This window comes from Bufo gargarizans, chromosome 2 (genome assembly GCF_014858855.1).
Source record: "Bufo gargarizans isolate SCDJY-AF-19 chromosome 2, ASM1485885v1, whole genome shotgun sequence".
NCBI lineage: Eukaryota > Metazoa > Chordata > Amphibia > Anura > Bufonidae > Bufo > Bufo gargarizans.
This window is the reverse complement of record NC_058081.1, coordinates 65,623,619-65,642,186: the sequence shown is the minus strand read 5'-3', so window position 1 is coordinate 65,642,186 and position 18,568 is coordinate 65,623,619. Positions and strand designations below refer to the sequence as shown.

At 47.6% G+C, this 18,568-nt stretch overlaps 1 protein-coding gene across 1 annotated transcript in view; it reads right to left on the bottom strand.

Moving 5' to 3' along the window:
* LOC122927339 (low affinity immunoglobulin epsilon Fc receptor-like) overlaps positions 1 to 18,568 on the bottom strand; it is a 94,707-nt gene that overhangs the window by 15,697 nt on the left and 60,442 nt on the right. The window contains exons 14-15 of the mRNA XM_044279089.1: positions 6,258 to 6,329; positions 4,855 to 4,908 (exon numbers count right to left, since the gene is read on the bottom strand). Coding sequence (XP_044135024.1) covers positions 4,855 to 4,908; positions 6,258 to 6,329 — 126 coding nt within the window. The remainder of the gene's footprint in view (positions 1 to 4,854; positions 4,909 to 6,257; positions 6,330 to 18,568) is intronic.

The following is an 18,568-nucleotide window of genomic DNA, read 5'->3' as shown; positions in this document are numbered from 1 at the left end:
CCAGGGTAAACAATCCGCAGAGATATACTGCTCAGAATTTCGGAGATGGGCAGCTGATACTGGTTGGAATGATGCTGCACTCCGAAGTCAATTTTGCCATGGTCTTTCAGAGGGATTGAAAGATGCATTTGCCTTTCATGAAAGGCCTATTTCCTTGGACTCTGCTATGTCTCAGGCCGTTCGTATTGACAGGCGTCTTAGAGAGAGAGGAGAGATCTCTCCTTCCTGTCATACTCAGTCCCAGGACAGTGCAGCAGTCCCATTCTGTGCGCAGGGGTCTCAGTCGCTGTCAACCCCTTCTGAGCAGGAGCCAATGCAGCTGGGGTTGATTGCCTCTGACAATAGAAGATTCAGCCCGCATGGGAGGGTTTGTTTTTGTTGTGGAGGTATAAATAATTTGGCAAATGTTTGTCCCTCTAGGAGATTCAGGCAGTTCTCTGGGAGTAATAAAGAAACAAAGAGGACAAAATCTTTTAAAAATGTTCCATCTGTTACTATTGGCAGGGTTGAGGCGGAAATTGAAGGTTTTCTGTTTGCTTGTAGTTCCCGTTTTGTCCTGCCGGCTAGGGTAGCGCTAGAGAGCAAGATCATTTTTTGTGAGATTTTTGTGGATAGTAGAGCAGCGGTCAATCTCATTGATAATCAATTTGCAATAACTCATGGTTTCCAGGTGTGCACTTTGGGAAAGGATATTCCTGTTTTTGCTATTGATTCCGCTCCACTTTCTCAGAAATCATTAAAGGGCATAGTTCACCATATCCGTTTAATTGTGAGTGATGCTCATGTTGAGGATGTGTCATGTTTCGTCCTTAGCGGTTTGCCTACTCCTCTAGTGTTGGGGCTACCCTGGCTCACTAAACATAATCCCACCATTGGAGTGACTTTTGCAGAGAGAATTGCCTCACGACATCTGTTTCTGAGGTTGCTACTAAGACTGTACCATCTTTTCTCTCTGAATTTTCGGATGTCTTCTCTGAGAGTGGAGTTCAGGATTTGCCCCTGCACAGGGAGTACGATTGCCCTATTAATCTCATCCCAGGCGCCAAGCTGCCTAAATCTCGTTTATACAATCTTTCCCAACCTGAAAGGATCGCTATGCGTGCTTATATCTCTGAGAGTCTGAGAAAAGGACACATACGACCCTCGAAGTCACCTGTTGCCGCTGGTTTTTTCTTAAGAAAAAAGATGGTTCTTTAAGACCTTGTCTGGATTTCAGGGAGCTGAACAGTATCAGTATTCGTGACCCTTATCCGCCTTATGCCTTTTGGTTTGATGAATGCCCCAGCCGTTTTTCAGCATTTCGTGAACAGCATTTTTTATCATTTGATGGGAAAATTTGTATTAGTGTATTTGGATGACATTTTGATTTTTTTTTCTCCGGATTTCAAAACTCATAAGGAACATTTACGTCAGGTCTTGCTCATTCTGCGGGAGAATAAATTATATGCGAGACTGGAAAAATGTGTGTTTGCGGTTCCAGAAATTCAATTTCTGGGGTTTCTTCTCTCCGCTTCTGGTTTTCGCATGGACCCCGAGAAGGTCCGCGCTGTGCTTGAGTGGGAGCTTCCTGAGAATCAGAAGACGCTGATGCATTTTTTGGGCTTTGCCAATTATTACAGGAAGTTTATTTAGAATTATTCCTCTATTGTTAATCCACTCACTGATATGACCAGAAAGGGGGTAGATTTTTCTTCTTGGTCGGTAGAGGCGCGTAAGGCTTTTTCTAATATCAAGGAGAGTTTTGCTTCCGCTCCCATCTTGGTGCAACCTGATATTTCTTTACCCTTCATAGTTTAGGTTGATGCTTCTGAGGTGGGTGTGGGTGCGGTCTTGTCTCAGGGTTCCTCTCCTGCCAAATGGCGACCGTGTGCCTTTTTCTCGAAAAAACTCTTCTCCGCAGAGAGAAATTACGATGTGGGAGATAGGGAATTGTTGGCCATCAAGTTGGCTTTTGAGGAATGGCGCCATTGGCTAGAGGGAGCCAGACACCCTATTACCGTGTTTACTGACCATAAAAATCTGGCCTACTTGGAGTCAGCCAAGCGTCTGAACCCGAGACAGGCCAGATGGTCTTTGTTCTTTTCAAGATTTAATTTTGTTGTCACGTTCCGCCCTGGGGGTTAAGAATGTGAAGGCAGATGCCCTGTCACGTTGTTTTCCAGGAGGCGGGAATTTTGAAGACCCACGTCCCATTTTGGCCGAAGGTGTGGTGGTCTCTGCTCTTTTTTCTGAATTGGAGGCAGAGGTGCAGGCAGCCCAGTCAGAGGCTCCTGATCTTTGTCCTCCTGGGAGGTTGTTTGTTCGCTTTAAGACACAAGATTTTTAAGGAACACCACGATACGGTCCTTGCTGGGCATCCGGGGGCAAGAGCCACACTGGATCTCATCGATCGGAGATTCTGGTGGCCTGCGCTTCGTAAGTCGGTTGAGGGTTTTGTGGCAACCTGCGAGACTTGCGCTCGTGCCAAAGTCCCTCATTCACGGCCGTTAGGTCCTCTCCTTCCCTTACCCATTCATTCCCATCCTTGGACACATCTGTCCATGGACTTCATAACGGACCTGCCTCGTTCCTCGGGGAAGACTGTGATTCTGGTGGTGGTGGACCGTTTTAGCAAAATGGTGCATTTCATCCCTTTTCCAGGTTTGCCCAATGCTAAGACGCTGGCGCAGGCATTTATTGATCACATTGTCAAATTGCACGGTATTCCTTCAGACATAGTCTCTGATAGGGGCACGCAGTTTGTTTCCAGATTCTGGAAGGCTTTCTGTTCTTGCTTGGGGGTTCGGTTGTCATTCTCTTCTGCTTTCCACCCGCAGTCGAATGGCCAGACGGACATATCTGCGCTGTTTTGTGGCGGAGAATCAGGAGGATTGGTGTTCTTTTTTGTCCCTTGCTGAGTTTGCTTTAAATAACCGTTGTCAGGAGTCCTCTGATAAGTCACAATTTTTTGGTGCATATGGGTTTCATCCGCAGTTTGGGACTTTCTCGGGAGAGGGGTCTTCTGGTTTACCTGATGAGGACAGATTCTCCTCGTCTTTGTCATCTATTTGGCAAAAGATTCAGGATAATCTAAAGAGCATGAGTGAGAGATATAAGCGTGTGGCAGATAAGAGACGTGTGCTTGGTCCGGACCTGAATGTTGGTGATCTGGTGTGGTTGTCTACCAAGACTATCAAATTGAAGGTTCCCTCCTGGAAGTTGGGTCCTAGGTTTATTGGGCCTTACAAAATCCTGTCTGTCATCAATCCTGTTGCCTACCGTCTTGATCTTCCTCAGACGTGGAAGATCCATAATGTTTTTCATAAGTCCTTATTGAAACCTTATGTTCAACCCATTGTACCCTCGCCTTTGCCTCCTCCTCCGATTATGGTTGATGGGATTCTTGAATTTCAGGTCTCTAGGATTGTGGATTCTCTTCTTGTCCGCGGTTCTCTCCAGTACCTTGTTCATTGGGAGGGTTATGGTCCTGAGGAGAGGATGTGGGTCCCAGTGACGGACATTAAGGCCTCTCGTCTCATCAGGGCTTTCCATAGGTCCCATCCTGAGAAGGTGGGCTCTGAGTGTCCGGAGTCCACTCATAGAGGGAGGGGTACTATCACAACCAGACAGCTGAGAAGCTCTGACAGAAGCCTTTCAGAACCTCCTCCTTGAGTTTTCTTTGTTGTGGTATTCAGTTCCTCATCTCGTTAGCCTCTCTCAGCTGTCATGTAGTTGGACTGATTGCATCCCTTTAAATTCCGCCCCATAATGCATTACTGGGCGGCTTATACTTCTTCCTGGAGTGTGTGTGCATGCTGATCCTGTTTCCCAGTCTGCTACAAAGTTAAGTGCTGTACATTTATCTGTTATTTTCTGTTTGCTGGATCCCAGGTGACCCTGACTCCCTCCGTGTCTGGTGTAGGGAGCCGGTGGTCATGTCCCCTTACTATTGTAGGGTGTTCAGGTGTTATATAGTCGAGGTACGTGGATATGCAACCATCCACCTTTGGGATCTTTGCATAGGCTGAGCAGCCAGGGAAAGTCTCAGGTCTTGTGCAGGGGTCTCCCTTTTGGTTCCTTAGCTTTGGATCCAGTGAGTCATATATGCATGTTGCTTTGTCTTGTTTCCTGTACCCCGTCCGTGACATTATGGCCAGATAGGTGCCCCTTCACAGTAGCTATGCACAGATAGGTGCCCCGTCACAGTAGTCATGCCCAGATATGTGCCCCTGACAGTAATATGTCAGTAAAGTGCACCCTGATAGTAATATGCCCAGTAAAGTGTCCCCTGACAGTAATATGCCCAGTAAAGTGTCCCCTGACAGTAACATGGCCAGTAAAATGCCCCCTTCACAGGCAGTAGAACATAAAATAAAACAGACTCCACATACTCACCTCCTTCCCCAGAAGCAGCAGGACACACAGAGCTTGTGGCCGGCCCCACCCCTGCCACGCCCCCAGCCCCACCCCTTACCCAGACCTGCAGTGTGGAGCACCGGCAGGGAGGAGGAATGATGAAGCAGAGAGCGGACGGCCGGCTCTTGCTTCATCATTACAGGCAGCTGTTTATACTTCCTATGAACGCAGGGACAGCAGCCAGAAAGCGGGACATACCTCCCCCATACCGGGACCGCCGGACAGCCACTGCAATAAGGGACTGTCCTGCCAGATCCAAGACAGTTGGGAGGAATGCCATAGAACTTTCCCAGTGTTTTGAAGGAACTGTCTAGAAAATTCTCTTGTAACAACACTGTCAGGGATGATAGCTAGAGGCTCAGTAAGACTAATGTAAAGAGAACCTATAAAACACTACAAGTAGCAAGATCCATCACTTGGAATGAAAACAATAGTAATACATCTAAGTCTACAACGTACCCAATGTCTTGTTAATGTGCTTGATGTTGGCCTTAAGTGTGTCTTGCAAGTTCCCTGCAACATAAAACAAAATATGAGCACACAGCTAGCGAGTATGGCAATGAATAGAGAACTGGTACAGTGAACCGCTTCTGAGTAGACCACCCCGATCAAGGTCAGATTTTTCTTTGATAAATTTGCAATTTATTATATCCTATGTACTGTATATTGCCTTCTTCTTAACATACCACCCCTCAAGGCAGTGGCAGATTATAATATGGGCGTTTGGGCGGCTCAGATACTTGATACAAATTGTGGTTTGATCACAACCACAGCAAAACTGCTTTGTGCAATGATCTCTGGCCCGTGACTTAAAGGGCATCTTTCTATTAGCAGCTAAAGATATCTGTGTTGGTCCTATGTTCATACGGTATGTGCTTGCATTGCTGTGAAAAATGATGGGGATATTGCCATTACTCCTTGAAGCTCTGCTCTCTCTGCAACTGATGCGCCCTTTGATTGACAGGGCCAGGCAGTGAAAACGTGATCACATGTGGCCCTGTCAATCAAAGTGCAGAGGTGGAGCAGTTGCAGAGAGAGCAGAGCCTCTAGGAGTAATGGTAATGCCCCCGTTGCTCCTAGAGGCTCATTTGCATACATTAAAACGTAATTTTTCTCAGCAATGTGGGCACATATGAATATGGGACCAACACTAATGCCTTCAGCTGCCAAGTGTACATGTAGCAGGTCAGCCAGTGTCATAGGTACAAATCTGCTGACAGATGCCCTTTAAAAGACTGTGCACTATTACAGCTGTTTTTAGCATAAGTCATGCCAAAATTGCAACAAAACTGCTTTGTGCAACTTCTGAAGGTCCCTAACATGTAATTGTCATTTCATTTTCAGTAATGTAATTTATTAGTGAAAGATTTTCTTTGTACTAGGAAACAGCATGCAAAGAGTCTTCTAAACATCACTTTAACTGAGCATTGCTATAGAGAGTCTGTCTTTAGTTCTACCGAGCACTGAAGACCCTTCCAGCTTGTCTCTTGTCACTACCCAAGTCCCTGACTATGTTCATGTGCCCTGTTACTGCCCATCACCCTGCAGTCTTCAGTGCTCAGTAGAACTGAAGACAGACCCTCTTTAGGTCAAAGACTGTGGACTGATTAATTTCTTCAGATATCTTTACAGTGGTCGGTGCTTACACAGAACTCCAAATCTCCTGCGTAGAGATAGAGGTAAATGGAAAAAAAAAACGTATGGTGACTGCGAGCAACCACGAAAAACGCTGGGACAACTATAAACATATTGGACTTGTTTAGGTTAACATAAACCAAATGGTATTAAAGTCTGTGACATTTACCATACGATATGTCTAACTGAATCAGAGTAAAGGAAAAATCATACGAACATTGGCTTACCCATCATATTGCTGAGATTGGCCACTTTAGTCTTTAGATCGCCCTGCTCCTTCTCAGAATTCTTCTGGAAATCTGAAGGTGGAGATATTAGAGTATTGCTGAAATAACTGGACTGGGATATGCTATGACTATGGTATACTATACTGTTATGCTATGACCGTCATATACATATACAAGGTGGGCCACAAAAAAACAGAAGCGTGTTTCCCTTGGGAGGTTTACACAGGATAATGGAAGAATGACGTACTTACTCATTATGAAATTGTTTCCGCCAGCGGTTATACAAAGCTGTGCCACCTTATCATGTTGAGGAACACCACATGACATATTCTAGAGATAATGTGGGCACTGTCTGGGGATCACTTTTATAAATCCTTTCCTTCAGGTAACCCCACAGATAAAAGTTGCACACCGTTAGGTCTGAGGAACAAGGTGGCCTCAACCTTTTTCTCACACATGTGACATATGGCAAATGCCTTGTATTGCTGAAAGAAAGTATACTGCTTGATGACGGCTATGTTCACATTTCCATCAGAGACTATTGGGCACACAATCCATGTACCCATAGCCGTGCATCAAAAAACAATTTTTGGATCATGAAGTAGCTGTTGGTACAGCCTGTGTGGATTTTCTGTGCGCCAGTACCTATTGTTCTGTGGCAATAACACCCCCGGTTAGATGGAACCACTATTCATGATGTATTACAATGGGTGCAAATGTCTTGCTACGAGCGACATGCTGTTCTGCTGACCTGCGCCTTCTGAGATAATTTTCTCGCCAATTCCCTCAAGCTTATCATAATCTTTTACTAGATGACTGCAACAATGGCAGGTTTCTGAACATATGGTGTCCTGTTTTTTTGTTTAGTTTTTTGTGGTTGACCACAGATCCTCTGTGACCTACTTCTTCACCAAGTCATGTGGGTTAGCCACTTTCTAGACCTTCCAATGGGAAATCAACCAGCAAAACAGCCGTGGGTTTCTTTGAATGAGCTTGTGTGTACAGATAGCCCTCCACTACAGTGCTCATTGTCCTGTATGTGGATGAGGCTCCTAAAAAAAGAATAGACCTCCTCTTGGACATTCAAAAGAGCTAGCAGATCTCCTAGGTGTCTCATGAAGGACTGTATACTTTTAGAAAGCAGTGCTCTATGTACCTTAATGCTATATCCTCATCAGATCTCTGAGGCCCACGTATTTTAGGCCTACTGGCTAGTGTGAAAACTGAAGGATTTTAGGATTTTTTTTTTTATATAGTGACATAGAACTTTTTTTTTTAAATTGCCTTCTGATTACATATTCCCTCTAACCTCTTCTCCCCTTCTCTCCATGTTTTGTCATTCCCAGTAATCAGGAATTTAACAAATGAAATATTTGTTTATTTTTAAGAAATGCCTGCAGTATAAATTTTATCTTCTGGGTTCATATGAATAGGATGATTTTCAATATGTATAGTTTCTCTTTATTTTACAAATTTTTCACAATAAAATACTTTTTATGGAAAAGTAAGCCAGCATTGATCTGGTGTAAAAAAGAGAAAAAATCCTTAACTTGCAAGATGTACCAAGAGGCTCCAAATCTATCACACAGTCACATCTGCCTGTCTCATTTTATGCTGTCTAAATTTTCAGCTTTTCATCATATTCCCGCTTTTTTGAAACAGTAAGTAGATATTTAAAGACAAGGGGAAGGCCACATTATATGTTCCATGTTATCGCCCATAGCATGCCTTCCAACCTTTGAAACAAAGGTAGAGGGACACTATGTGCGGCAAATTTTTTCCACATAACTAAACACCTAATCCTAACCAGTCCCCTAAATGCCCCCACATAGTAATTATTCCCCCTTTATGCCACCACACAGTAGTTATGCCAGCATTGTGCTCCCTTCACAGTAGTTATGGCCAGATATGTGACCCTCACAGTAGGTATGCTCATATATGTGCCCCCTTTTCCATCCATACACTGGAAAGAAGTATGACATAAGGGGTTTCTACGCATGTTCCTCTGAATTTGTGATCTATACATTGCAGTGCCCGTGTGGTCTCATCTATGTGGGTGAGACCACACAGGCTTGCAAATTGAGGATTAACCAGCATAGGTACTCCATCCGGAAATTGTTTTCTAAGATGGAGAATACTTCTGGAAATTTGGAAAGTGAACTTCCGGTCCCGGAACATTTTTACAGACATAAACACAGCGTTGCACAATTGAGGTTCAGGATCATTGATGGCGTCCCCGCACCACGGAGAGCTGGTGATCGGGAACGACTATTAAAACGGCTGGAACTCAGATGGATCTTTGAACTGGACACCATTGAGCCTAAGGGACTCAATCGGGAGTTCAAGGTGGGTTCCCTCTTCTGAGTCGTCATATGGGATGTGAAAAGAAGTTTTTTTTTATATGTATTAAGTAATAGTACCCGATATTATATCGAGATTATTTGTAAATTTTATCCTTTTTTATCTCACCTCTTTTTTTGTTTATCACTAATAGATAAGGCATCCAGGCGTGATATGATCGAGAGATGGACCAAGGTGTTTTGGAAGCAGTGACCTGGGAGTCGCCTAGCAGGCTTATTATACCATCACACGAATTGTGCACAAGGTTTGATTCCATCGACTGGATATACGTGGCGGATGTATACCACATACATGATGGGTGGTTTGATAAGTCCTAAAATATTTGGCTTGGGAGCTGATTGATGTGGGCGGGCTATCTTGAGGTTTGGTGGCATAGGGTGTTACTTATTGGTAATATCATAAAAATAAATTTCTATACAGGAGATAATGGGGGTAAGCGCGGTAGGGGGCTTCCTCCTGACGGTGGGACCCAGACCGAGCAAGGGCACACATCGGTGGTCTCTCTTTTGACAGAGGGGGGCGATGGTTGTGGCCCTAGTATCCCTTGCCCAATAGTATTCTTTAACATGTTTGGGGTATATCATACCACTTCACCCCATGGTATTAGCCTATGGGAGGTATGGGTTTGAGTACTCTGTACCGTGCAAAGCACGGGACCTCACCCTATATGCCATTCCTGCCACTTCTGAACACATTTCCTTATAAATGAGTGTCAGGAGGACCGCATCCTTTGAACAGCCCCCAGCCCATTTGGAAGATCTTTCTTTTTCTCCTCTTTTCCCCCCTTTATATGGCCATATTTATGTGTGGCGCTATACATCTCCGCTTTACATATGCCCGGTTTGGTATTGGTGTTGCTGTCAAACAGACCTATATTGACATTAAACGAAGTCACTTCTCTGATGTTGTGTCCTTGGTGATCGGCGTCTTTCTAGCTAGTTATGCGTACTAGAAATGATATTAAAAGAAAAGTTCTACATGAAAGGATTCATCTTTTCTGTAGGACCTGTGGTCACCATGACAGCGATCAGACGCTTATACACGTCACCAGTCAGGTGACTGATGGTAACGTCACTGATCATGTGACTATTCAGCTGACGATGTGAAACATGAGAATCCCGTTTGAATACTCGCGCAGCCGCAGTTGTATGCGGAAGACGCCGCACACCATGGACACAGAACAGAGTAATAGACTGTCATGGAACCATGAACCAGACGTACAACAAGAGATAAGTGGAAATAAGAAGGCTTTATTGGAAATCAAGCTGTAAGGCAAAAGCCCAAACGGATGGCTAAACCGAAGCAGGGTCTTGCGAGGCCAGAGGTCAGGAACCAGAAGGGTAGTCAGACGAAGCCTGGATCAGGAACCAGCAGGGTAGTCAGACGAAGCCTGGATCAGGAACCAGCAGGGTAGTCAGACGAAGCCTGGATCAGGAACCAGCAGGGTAGTCAGACGAAGCCAGGATCAGGAACCAGAAGCAGCAACAGTCTTAGAGGCATGTGAACACAGGAGGACCAAGCAAGGAACTGAAGCCACAGACCTCCTATATATATGAGCTAGGCATCCAGCTCCTCCCAGTGGGAAGGAGAAGCCGCAGGGTGGGAGGCTACAAGACCAAGATGGCCGCCAGCACATGTCAAACGAAGGAGAACAGCAAGAAGGTAAGACCATGACAGTACCTCCCCCTCAAGGGCCCCTCCTCCGCGGAGTAAAGAACGGTTTCTGAGGGAAGCGTGCGTGGAAGGCTCGGAGCAAGGCAGGAGCATGGACATCTGCGGAGGGGACCCAGGAATGCTCCTCTGGACCATAACCACGCCAATGGACCAAAAACTGCACCCGACCGCGGACCAGGCGTGAGTCCAGGATATTGCTCACCTCATACTCCTCACGATTGCCCACTTGGACCGGTCGAGGCCGAGGAACCGAGGAAGTGAAACGATTACACACCAGTGGCTTCAACAGGGAGACATGAAACACGTTGGAGATCCGCATGCCAGGAGGAAGCGCAAGGGCATAGGCTACCGGGTTTACCCTGCGAAGCACTCGGAAGGGACCAACAAAGCGAGGCGCCAGCTTGGGAGTGGGCACTCGAAGGTTGAGGTTGCGGGTGGACAACCATGCGCAGAGACCTCAAGGGACCTCTGGATCTGTACCCAAGAAGCACGTAGGACGGAAAGGTGATCCTCCACAGCCGGAATATCCTGGGGAGAGAATACCTCCGGTAACACGGCAGGTTGGAACCCATAATTGGCCATGAAGGGAGACGTCCCAGAGGAAGAGTTCACCGCCGTGTTCCTGGCAAACTCAGCCCAAGGCAGGAGGTCAACCCAATTGTCTTGGTGATCGGAGACATAGCAACGAAGGAATTGCTCCAAGGCCTGATTGGATCGTTCTGCGGCCCCATTGGACTGAGGGTGGTAGGCCGAGGAGAAAGAGAGATGAATCCCCAACTGGGAGCAAAAGGCGCGCCAGAACCTGGACACAAACTGACTCCCCCGATCCGACACAATCTCCTTGGGCAAACCGTGCAACCGGAAGACCTCTCTGGCAAAAATCGAGGCCAACTCTTGTGCAGAGGGTAACTTCTTGAGAGGAACACAGTGGCACATTTTGGAAAACCGATCCACAATCATGAGAATGACCGTATGGCCTCGGGATGCAGGGAGGTCCACAATGAAATCCATCCCCAGGTGTGACCATGGACGCTCCCCGGTGGCTATGGGTTGCAAAAGGCCCAACGGAAGGTGCCGAGGGGACTTACTCTGGGCACAAACGGAGCATGCCGCTACATATGCGGCGATGTCGGAACGTAGAGAAGGCCACCAGAACAGACGTGAAACAGCCCAGGACAGCTGATTCTTTCCAGGATGCCCCGCGGCCTTGGAGTTATGGTAGGTTCGCAACAACCGAGTGCGCAACTCCTCAGGCACAAAACATCCGCCGTTGGGTCTCCCAGAGGGAGCACCAGATTGAGCCGCCAAAATCTGCTCACCCAGGGGAGAGGTCAGGCTGGTGCGAATAGCGGCCAGGATCTGATTCGGAGGTATGACCGAAGTCGGAATCGACTCCTCCCCGGACAGCTCGGAGTACTGCCGTGATAAGGCATCCGCTCTGATGTTCTTGGAACCGGGTAGGTAGGAGACCACGTAATTAAAACGTGACAAGAACAGAGCCCATCTGGCCTGAAGTGGTGTCAATCTCTTGGCCTCAGAGAGGTAGGTCAGATTCTTGTGGTCCGTCAGGATGAGAACCGGAACCACCGAGCCCTGGAGCAAGTGCCTCCATTCTTTAAGGGCCTGCACGATGGCCAATAACTCCCTGTCACCAATCTGATAGTTGCACTCCGCAGAAGACAGTTTCCGGGAGTAAAACCCACAAGGAAGCAGAGGACCCTCTGGTGTTCTACGCTGAGACAGAAGGGCGCCTACTCCCGTCTTAGACGCGTCCACCTCGAGGACAAAAGGCAACCCAGGGTTGGGATGCGACAGAATCGGAGCCGACACAAAGGCGGATTTTAGAGCCTCAAAAGCTCGGATGGCCTCGAGCGGCCAGACCTGGGGATTACTGCCCTTCCTGGTCAGATTCGTGAGAGGCTTGGCTAGCATGGAAAAGTCCCTGATGAACTTCCGATAATAATTGGCGAAGTCCAAAAAGCGCTGCAGGGCACGAAGACCACTGGGCTGGGGCCACTGTAAGACAGCCGAAACCTTCTCAGGATCCATGGAGAACCCCTCAGCGGAAATGATGTAACCTAAGAAGGTTACCTGGGATCGGTGAAATTCGCATTTCTCAAGCTTACCGAACAGCTTGTTCTCTCGTAACCGTTGCAACACTCGTCTGACATCCATAATGTGGGCCTCCATGGATTCAGAATATACCAAGATGTCATCCAAATAGACCACCACACACTGCTGCAACAGGTCACGGAAAACATCGTTGATGAATTCCTGGAAGACTGCGGGCGCATTGCACAACCCAAAGGGCATAACCAAGGATTCATAATGACCGGTCCTGGTGTTAAACGCGGTCTTCCACTCATCGCCCGCCTTGATCCTTACCAGGTTATATGCCGCCCTCAGGTCGAGTTTGGTAAAGACCGTGGCCCCTTTGAGGCGATCGAACAGCTCGGAAATCAAGGGTATCGGTGTCACGAGGGTGTCAAGAGCCACGCCTGACTCCGTTGTACCCGGGGTCAGGAGGTCGCAGCGGTTGGCTGCACGCTCTATGTCAGATAGGGAAGTTTCCTTATTGTAGCTTTCTGGGTTTGCTTTACAAACCCTTTTGGCTCACTCAGGGATCCGTAGCTCCTTCTCTCAGCTGTTCCTTGTCCAGCACTCCCAATCCTCCTTATATTCCCCTCTCACACTTCTCTGGTTGCCAGATATAGAGCTTCCTGCCTGGACATCTATTCTGACCCACTGGAGCTGTGTTGCTGCGTTCTCTGAGTGTTGCCTTAGAACGCTACCCTCCGGATCCCTGTTGGACCTTTGTGGACAATTATTGCCGTCCACCTGGGTGTTTGTGTTTGTCTGTGTTTGTCTGTCCTCTCCCTGGTGTTTCCAGGTCTTAGTGCAGTGGTGAGGACTAGCGATCCCACCGGCCCGTTCATTATCTAGGGCTCATTTCAGGGAAAGCCAGGGTTTAGGCACGTGATCGCCGCACGGGTGAGGAACCCGTCTAGGGACGTCAGGGCAGGCAGGTGCCAGCTGCAAGGTGAGTTAGGGGTCACCACCTTTCCCTCTCCCTTGGGCAGGGCTTTCCCTGTTTTCCTCCCTGTGCGTGTTGCCGGTCATTACAATCGGGTAAGCGTTCTTGATCGTGATGCGATTGAGACCCCTGTAATCGATGCAAGGCCTCAACTCACCGCCCTTCTTTTTCACAAAGAAAAATCCAGCCCCTGCCGGGGACGAGGATTTGCGAATGTGTCCGCGTGAAAGCGCCTCCCTCACGTACTCCTCCATGGCCTCATTCTCCGCTACCGACAGTGGATAGACTTTGCCACGAGGAGGAACGGCACCAGATTGTAACTCTGGTGCCGTCAGATTGTAAGATTGGCACAATCGTATGGGCGGTGCGGAGGTAGGGCAACCGCACGCACCTTATCGAATACATCCCGGTACTCCTCGTATTCAGGAGGCAACAGAGAGTCCGAGGAAGTACACAGCAACTTGACAGGCCCATGGATGCAACTAGCCCCACACTGCGGTGACCACGAGAGGATCTCGGCCGATCTCCAATCGAAAGTCGGATTATGCTTCTGGAGCCAGGGGTGCCCCAAGACCACCGAGTAGTGTGGAGACGAAATAACCTGGAGACAGACCGACTCTCTGTGAACGGCACCAATGGCCATCCCCACTGGAAGGGTCTCCTGAGTCACGTGTGGCGGCAGAAGGGGTCTGCCGTTTATCGCCTCAAGAGCCAGTGGGGAACCTCGAGGCTGCAGAGGAATGGAATTGGCGGCAGCGAACACACTATCAATGAACAAACCACCAGCACCAGAGTCCACCAACGCCTGGGTCGTCACCGAGCCCCCGACCCAGGAGAGGACAACAGTAATCAGTGGTTTGTCAACACGGGAAACCGGGGACGAGGAGACTCCGCCCAAGATCTGCCCCCGACAGGATCTCAGGTGCGAGCGTTTCCCGGACGGTTCGGGCATGCCAACCGAAAATGCCCACCGAGACCACAGTACATGCATCGGCCCTCGCGTCTCCGGAGTACCCTCTCCCCCTCGGACAGGCGAGCAAACCCCAGCTGCATGGGTTCACCCCCAGACAAGTCATCCCCAGGAGGCGTGGGAGGAGAGGGAGGCACGGGTGGGACAGCAAACGTAGGCGCCAATCTGTTAGAAGACCTCCGCAGGCTCTCCTTAAAGGAAGGTCTCTCCCTGAGTCTGGTGTCAATCAAAATCAGGAAAGAAATAAGAGACTCGAGCTCCACTGGTAGGTCCTTAGCTGCAACCTCATCCTTCAAGGCATCCGAGAGACCATGAGAGAAAGCAGCGACCAGAGCCTCATTATTCCAGCCCACCTCTGCTGCCAGGGTACGAAACTCAATGGCGTATTCAGCTACGGATCGTGAACCCTGTCTGATGGACATAAGGAGCTTCGCAGCAGAGGCAGCACGAGCCGGCACATCGAATACCTTCCGAAGAGAAGCAACAAAACCGGAAAACTCGGCAACCACCGGATTGTTGTTCTCCCATAAAGGGCTGGCCCAGGCCAAGGCCTTGTCTGAGAGCAGCGAGATCAAGAAGCCCACCTTTGATCTCTCAGTAGGAAAGGCATGTGGCAGCAACTCGAAATAAATGCCCACCTGGTTAAGGAAACCTCGGCACTGAGTTGGCTCTCCCCCAAAGCGCTGTGGAAGGGGGGCAGAACCGGTCATACCCCGAAACACCGCAGGCGCAGCAACAGGTGTCAGGGTAGACTCTGGCGCAACAACCGGAGCGGCAGTAGGAGCGGGCCCAGGAGCGACAACCGACCCATCGGCAACGGAAGCTAAATGAGCCGTGCGTTCAAGCAGGGTTTGCAACGCCACAGCGAACCGACCCAACAGGTGATCCTGCTGATCAAGTCTGGCAACCAGCGTAGGTAGCGAGGATGGCCCTGTACCGTCAGAATTCATGGCTTGGTCCTAATGTCATGGAACCATGAACCAGACGTACAACAAGAGATAAGTGGAAATAATAAGGCTTTATTGGAAATCAAGCTGTAAGGCAAAAGTCCAAACGGATGGCTAAACCGAAGCAGGGTCTTGCGAGGCCAGAGGTCAGGAACCAGAAGGGTAGTCAGACGAAGCCTGGATCAGGAACCAGCAGGGTAGTCAGACGAAGCCTGGATCAGGAACCAGCAGGGTAGTCAGACGAAGCCTGGATCAGGAACCAGCAGGGTAGTCAGACGAAGCCAGGATCAGGAACCAGAAGCAGCAGCAGTCTTAGAGGCATGTGAACACAGGAGGACCAAGCAAGGAACTGAAGCCACAGACCTCCTATATATATGAGCTAGGCATCCAGCTCCTCCCAGTGGGAAGGAGAAGCCGCAGGGTGGGAGGCTACAAGAAACCCAGAAACCAAGATGGCCGCCAGCACATGTCAAACGAAGGAGAACAGCAAGAAGGTAAGACCATGACATAGACCTCATATGAACGCTTGGTAAGCCTTATTATTAACATGCACTCTATTTGATAGGATGAATTAATACTGAGATTGTTTTTATCTGAGAGGGGGCGGGATTATTGTTGAAGCACACCCACTGTGTAATTGGTATGAATTAGTACCCTTATATAACATGAGTCACTTGTAAACATGTATGTAGCTTGATAAAGACTGTTGTCGAAACGTTGCTACTGAACCTTTGGTGAATTAAAGAACACTGAACAAGCTTTTGGAGTGCTGTGACTTTCCTCATCTTCACTGGTAAATTTGGGGTCTCTGAGGCCGAGACCTGCCGTCATGAGCACCGCCGCAAAGCCCCTTGAACTATTCAAGTAAGTGGTGCTGTCCTACCATCCATTTTTGTTTTTCGCATGGGCCTGAGGACTTGCACACTGTCCATGGATTGAAAATAGTTTTTTCTGCATATATATTTTTTCATGGATTTGAGCGGCATTAGCACAATGGCCACACCACACAGCTCTGTTTATTCAAGTGAACAAATTACTCACATCCTAAGTGGCGACGAGGGGGAGGGAGCCTTCCTGAACAAACCGACTGCTGATTCCATCAAGCGCAGGTTGGTGAATGAAAGAAAACAACTTATCAATACGGAATTACATCTCCTAACCCTAAGAGAATACTATAGGGTAAGTCGCATACCTCGGGGGCTGAGGACACACCTCAGGCCAATCCTGTTCCCTGACAATCAAGAATTTCTTAATAAATTCATGGAAATCGGTTTTCTATGGACATTATGTTACTAAACATGGAGTATCTACAGAAGGATACAATAAAAATCAATACAAGGGTCCAGGAACACGAGGAGCGACTTAAATCTATTTCCAACGCTCAGGATTATGATAAATTCCTTGAACAAATTAAAGGGGGTTTGCATAAGTACCGTTTAAATATAGAGGAAACCAAAAGACAAAAGTGGTCTAGAGATGAGGAGGATTATGCCAAGGGGAATATCTATAAAAGAACACAGCCTGAGGTCAACAAATTTAGGTCACAGAAGAACCGCAGATTCCAGAGCCAAGGGGACGACGCACAGATCTCACGGATACGGACTCATCTACTGAATGTGGCAATGGGACTGATTTTTTAGGATTGGGACTACCAAGAGACACAGGAGGAGAAGGAGGGGAGGATGTAAACATCGCCAATACAGAAGGAATATCCAGGAATGTTCGCTCAACGCGGTCAGCCAAACCACCAGTGGGAACCAAAACTCCTGCATCACAGCAGGGGAGGAGAGGTGCACAGAAGTCGACACAATAAATGGGACTCAATTGGTGGTAAATATCTCCTCTTATGATCTCACAGATGTGGAACTGAGAGTATTAAATAAGGGACTGTCTTTTTGCCCTACATCTATGGTTGACTGGTTTCAAAATGAGATTGATTTGTTACATTTCTTTAGGCGGATAAAGTTGAGAGTTTTTTTCAATGGTCAGACTCAGAGACCTAGGGATGGATTACCTCCTGAGGCCTCTGACGATATTGAACACAGTATTTTAACTTTGACTGAGCTGGGGCTACATATTAAGAGTGATTTTCAACCCCCGATATACCATAAAGCAATAGATACTTTTATATCCTTGGTCCGGTCAGATGTCAATAGACTGAGACAACAAAATGAGTATGTCTCCAGATCTAACCTGACCAAGGAAGAAAAAACTGCGTTGACCTCCCTTAGTCGGCGCAAAGAGCTTACGATCAAAGCAGCCGACAAGGGAGGGGCAATTGTAGTAATGAATACAACTAATTATACTATTGAAATAGAGAAACAACTGCAAGACACAGAAGTGTATAGACAGGTCAATGAGGATCCGAAATTCGGAGTGATGAAAAAAATTTAAATACTGGTAGATAATGCTTATGCCAATAACATCATTGATGTAAAACTCCACAGTTATTTGATAGAGAAACATCCTGTTACGCCAACCCTCTATATCTTACCAAAGATACACAAAGACTTACACTATCCATAGTGGCGGGAATAGGTTCAGTCTTTGCCCCTGCAGCTGTGTTCATTGACAAATTGTTGAGGACTTCGGCTACAGGAGCGAAGTCATATGTGAGGGACACGACTGAATTCCTCAGCAGGGTCCAACAGCTAACATTCGGTGCAGGTGATAGACTGGTGTCTTTTGACGTCACCAGTCTATATACTTGCATTGAACATGAGAAGGGTTTGGAGGCTGTACAGTGGGCCTTGCGACACACTGACTATCCCGCGGAATTATGTGAATTTGTTAGTTCACTGTTGGAGATCCTGCTGACGTGTAACTATTTCAGTTTTGATGATAGGTTCTACATCCAAAATCGTGGGACCGCCATGGGGTCTAATATGGCCCCGACATATGCTAACATCTATATGACATATGTGGAGGAGTCGTTTATATACCCATCCACCCTGTTCCAATATGTGTCCGGGTGGATGAGGTATATAGACGACATCTTCCTCATATGGTCAGGGACGGACATGGAGTTAGGGGAGTTTCATGACTACATCAATAGTGTCCATACGCAACTGAAGTTTACTAGAGTGGACTCGCCACACTCTATACAATTTCTAGACACACTAGTCTATGTGACTGAGAGGGGTCTCCAAACAGACATTTTTGTCAAGTTAACGGACCGAAACAACATGTTACGTTATGATAGCGCCCATCCAAAAAATATGTTGAGCTCTCTCCCATACAGCCAACTCCTTAGAGTAAGGCGTATCATTTCAGATGATAAAAAAGTGGATGAAGGGTTGCAGGCAATGAGCTCTAAGTTCATAGC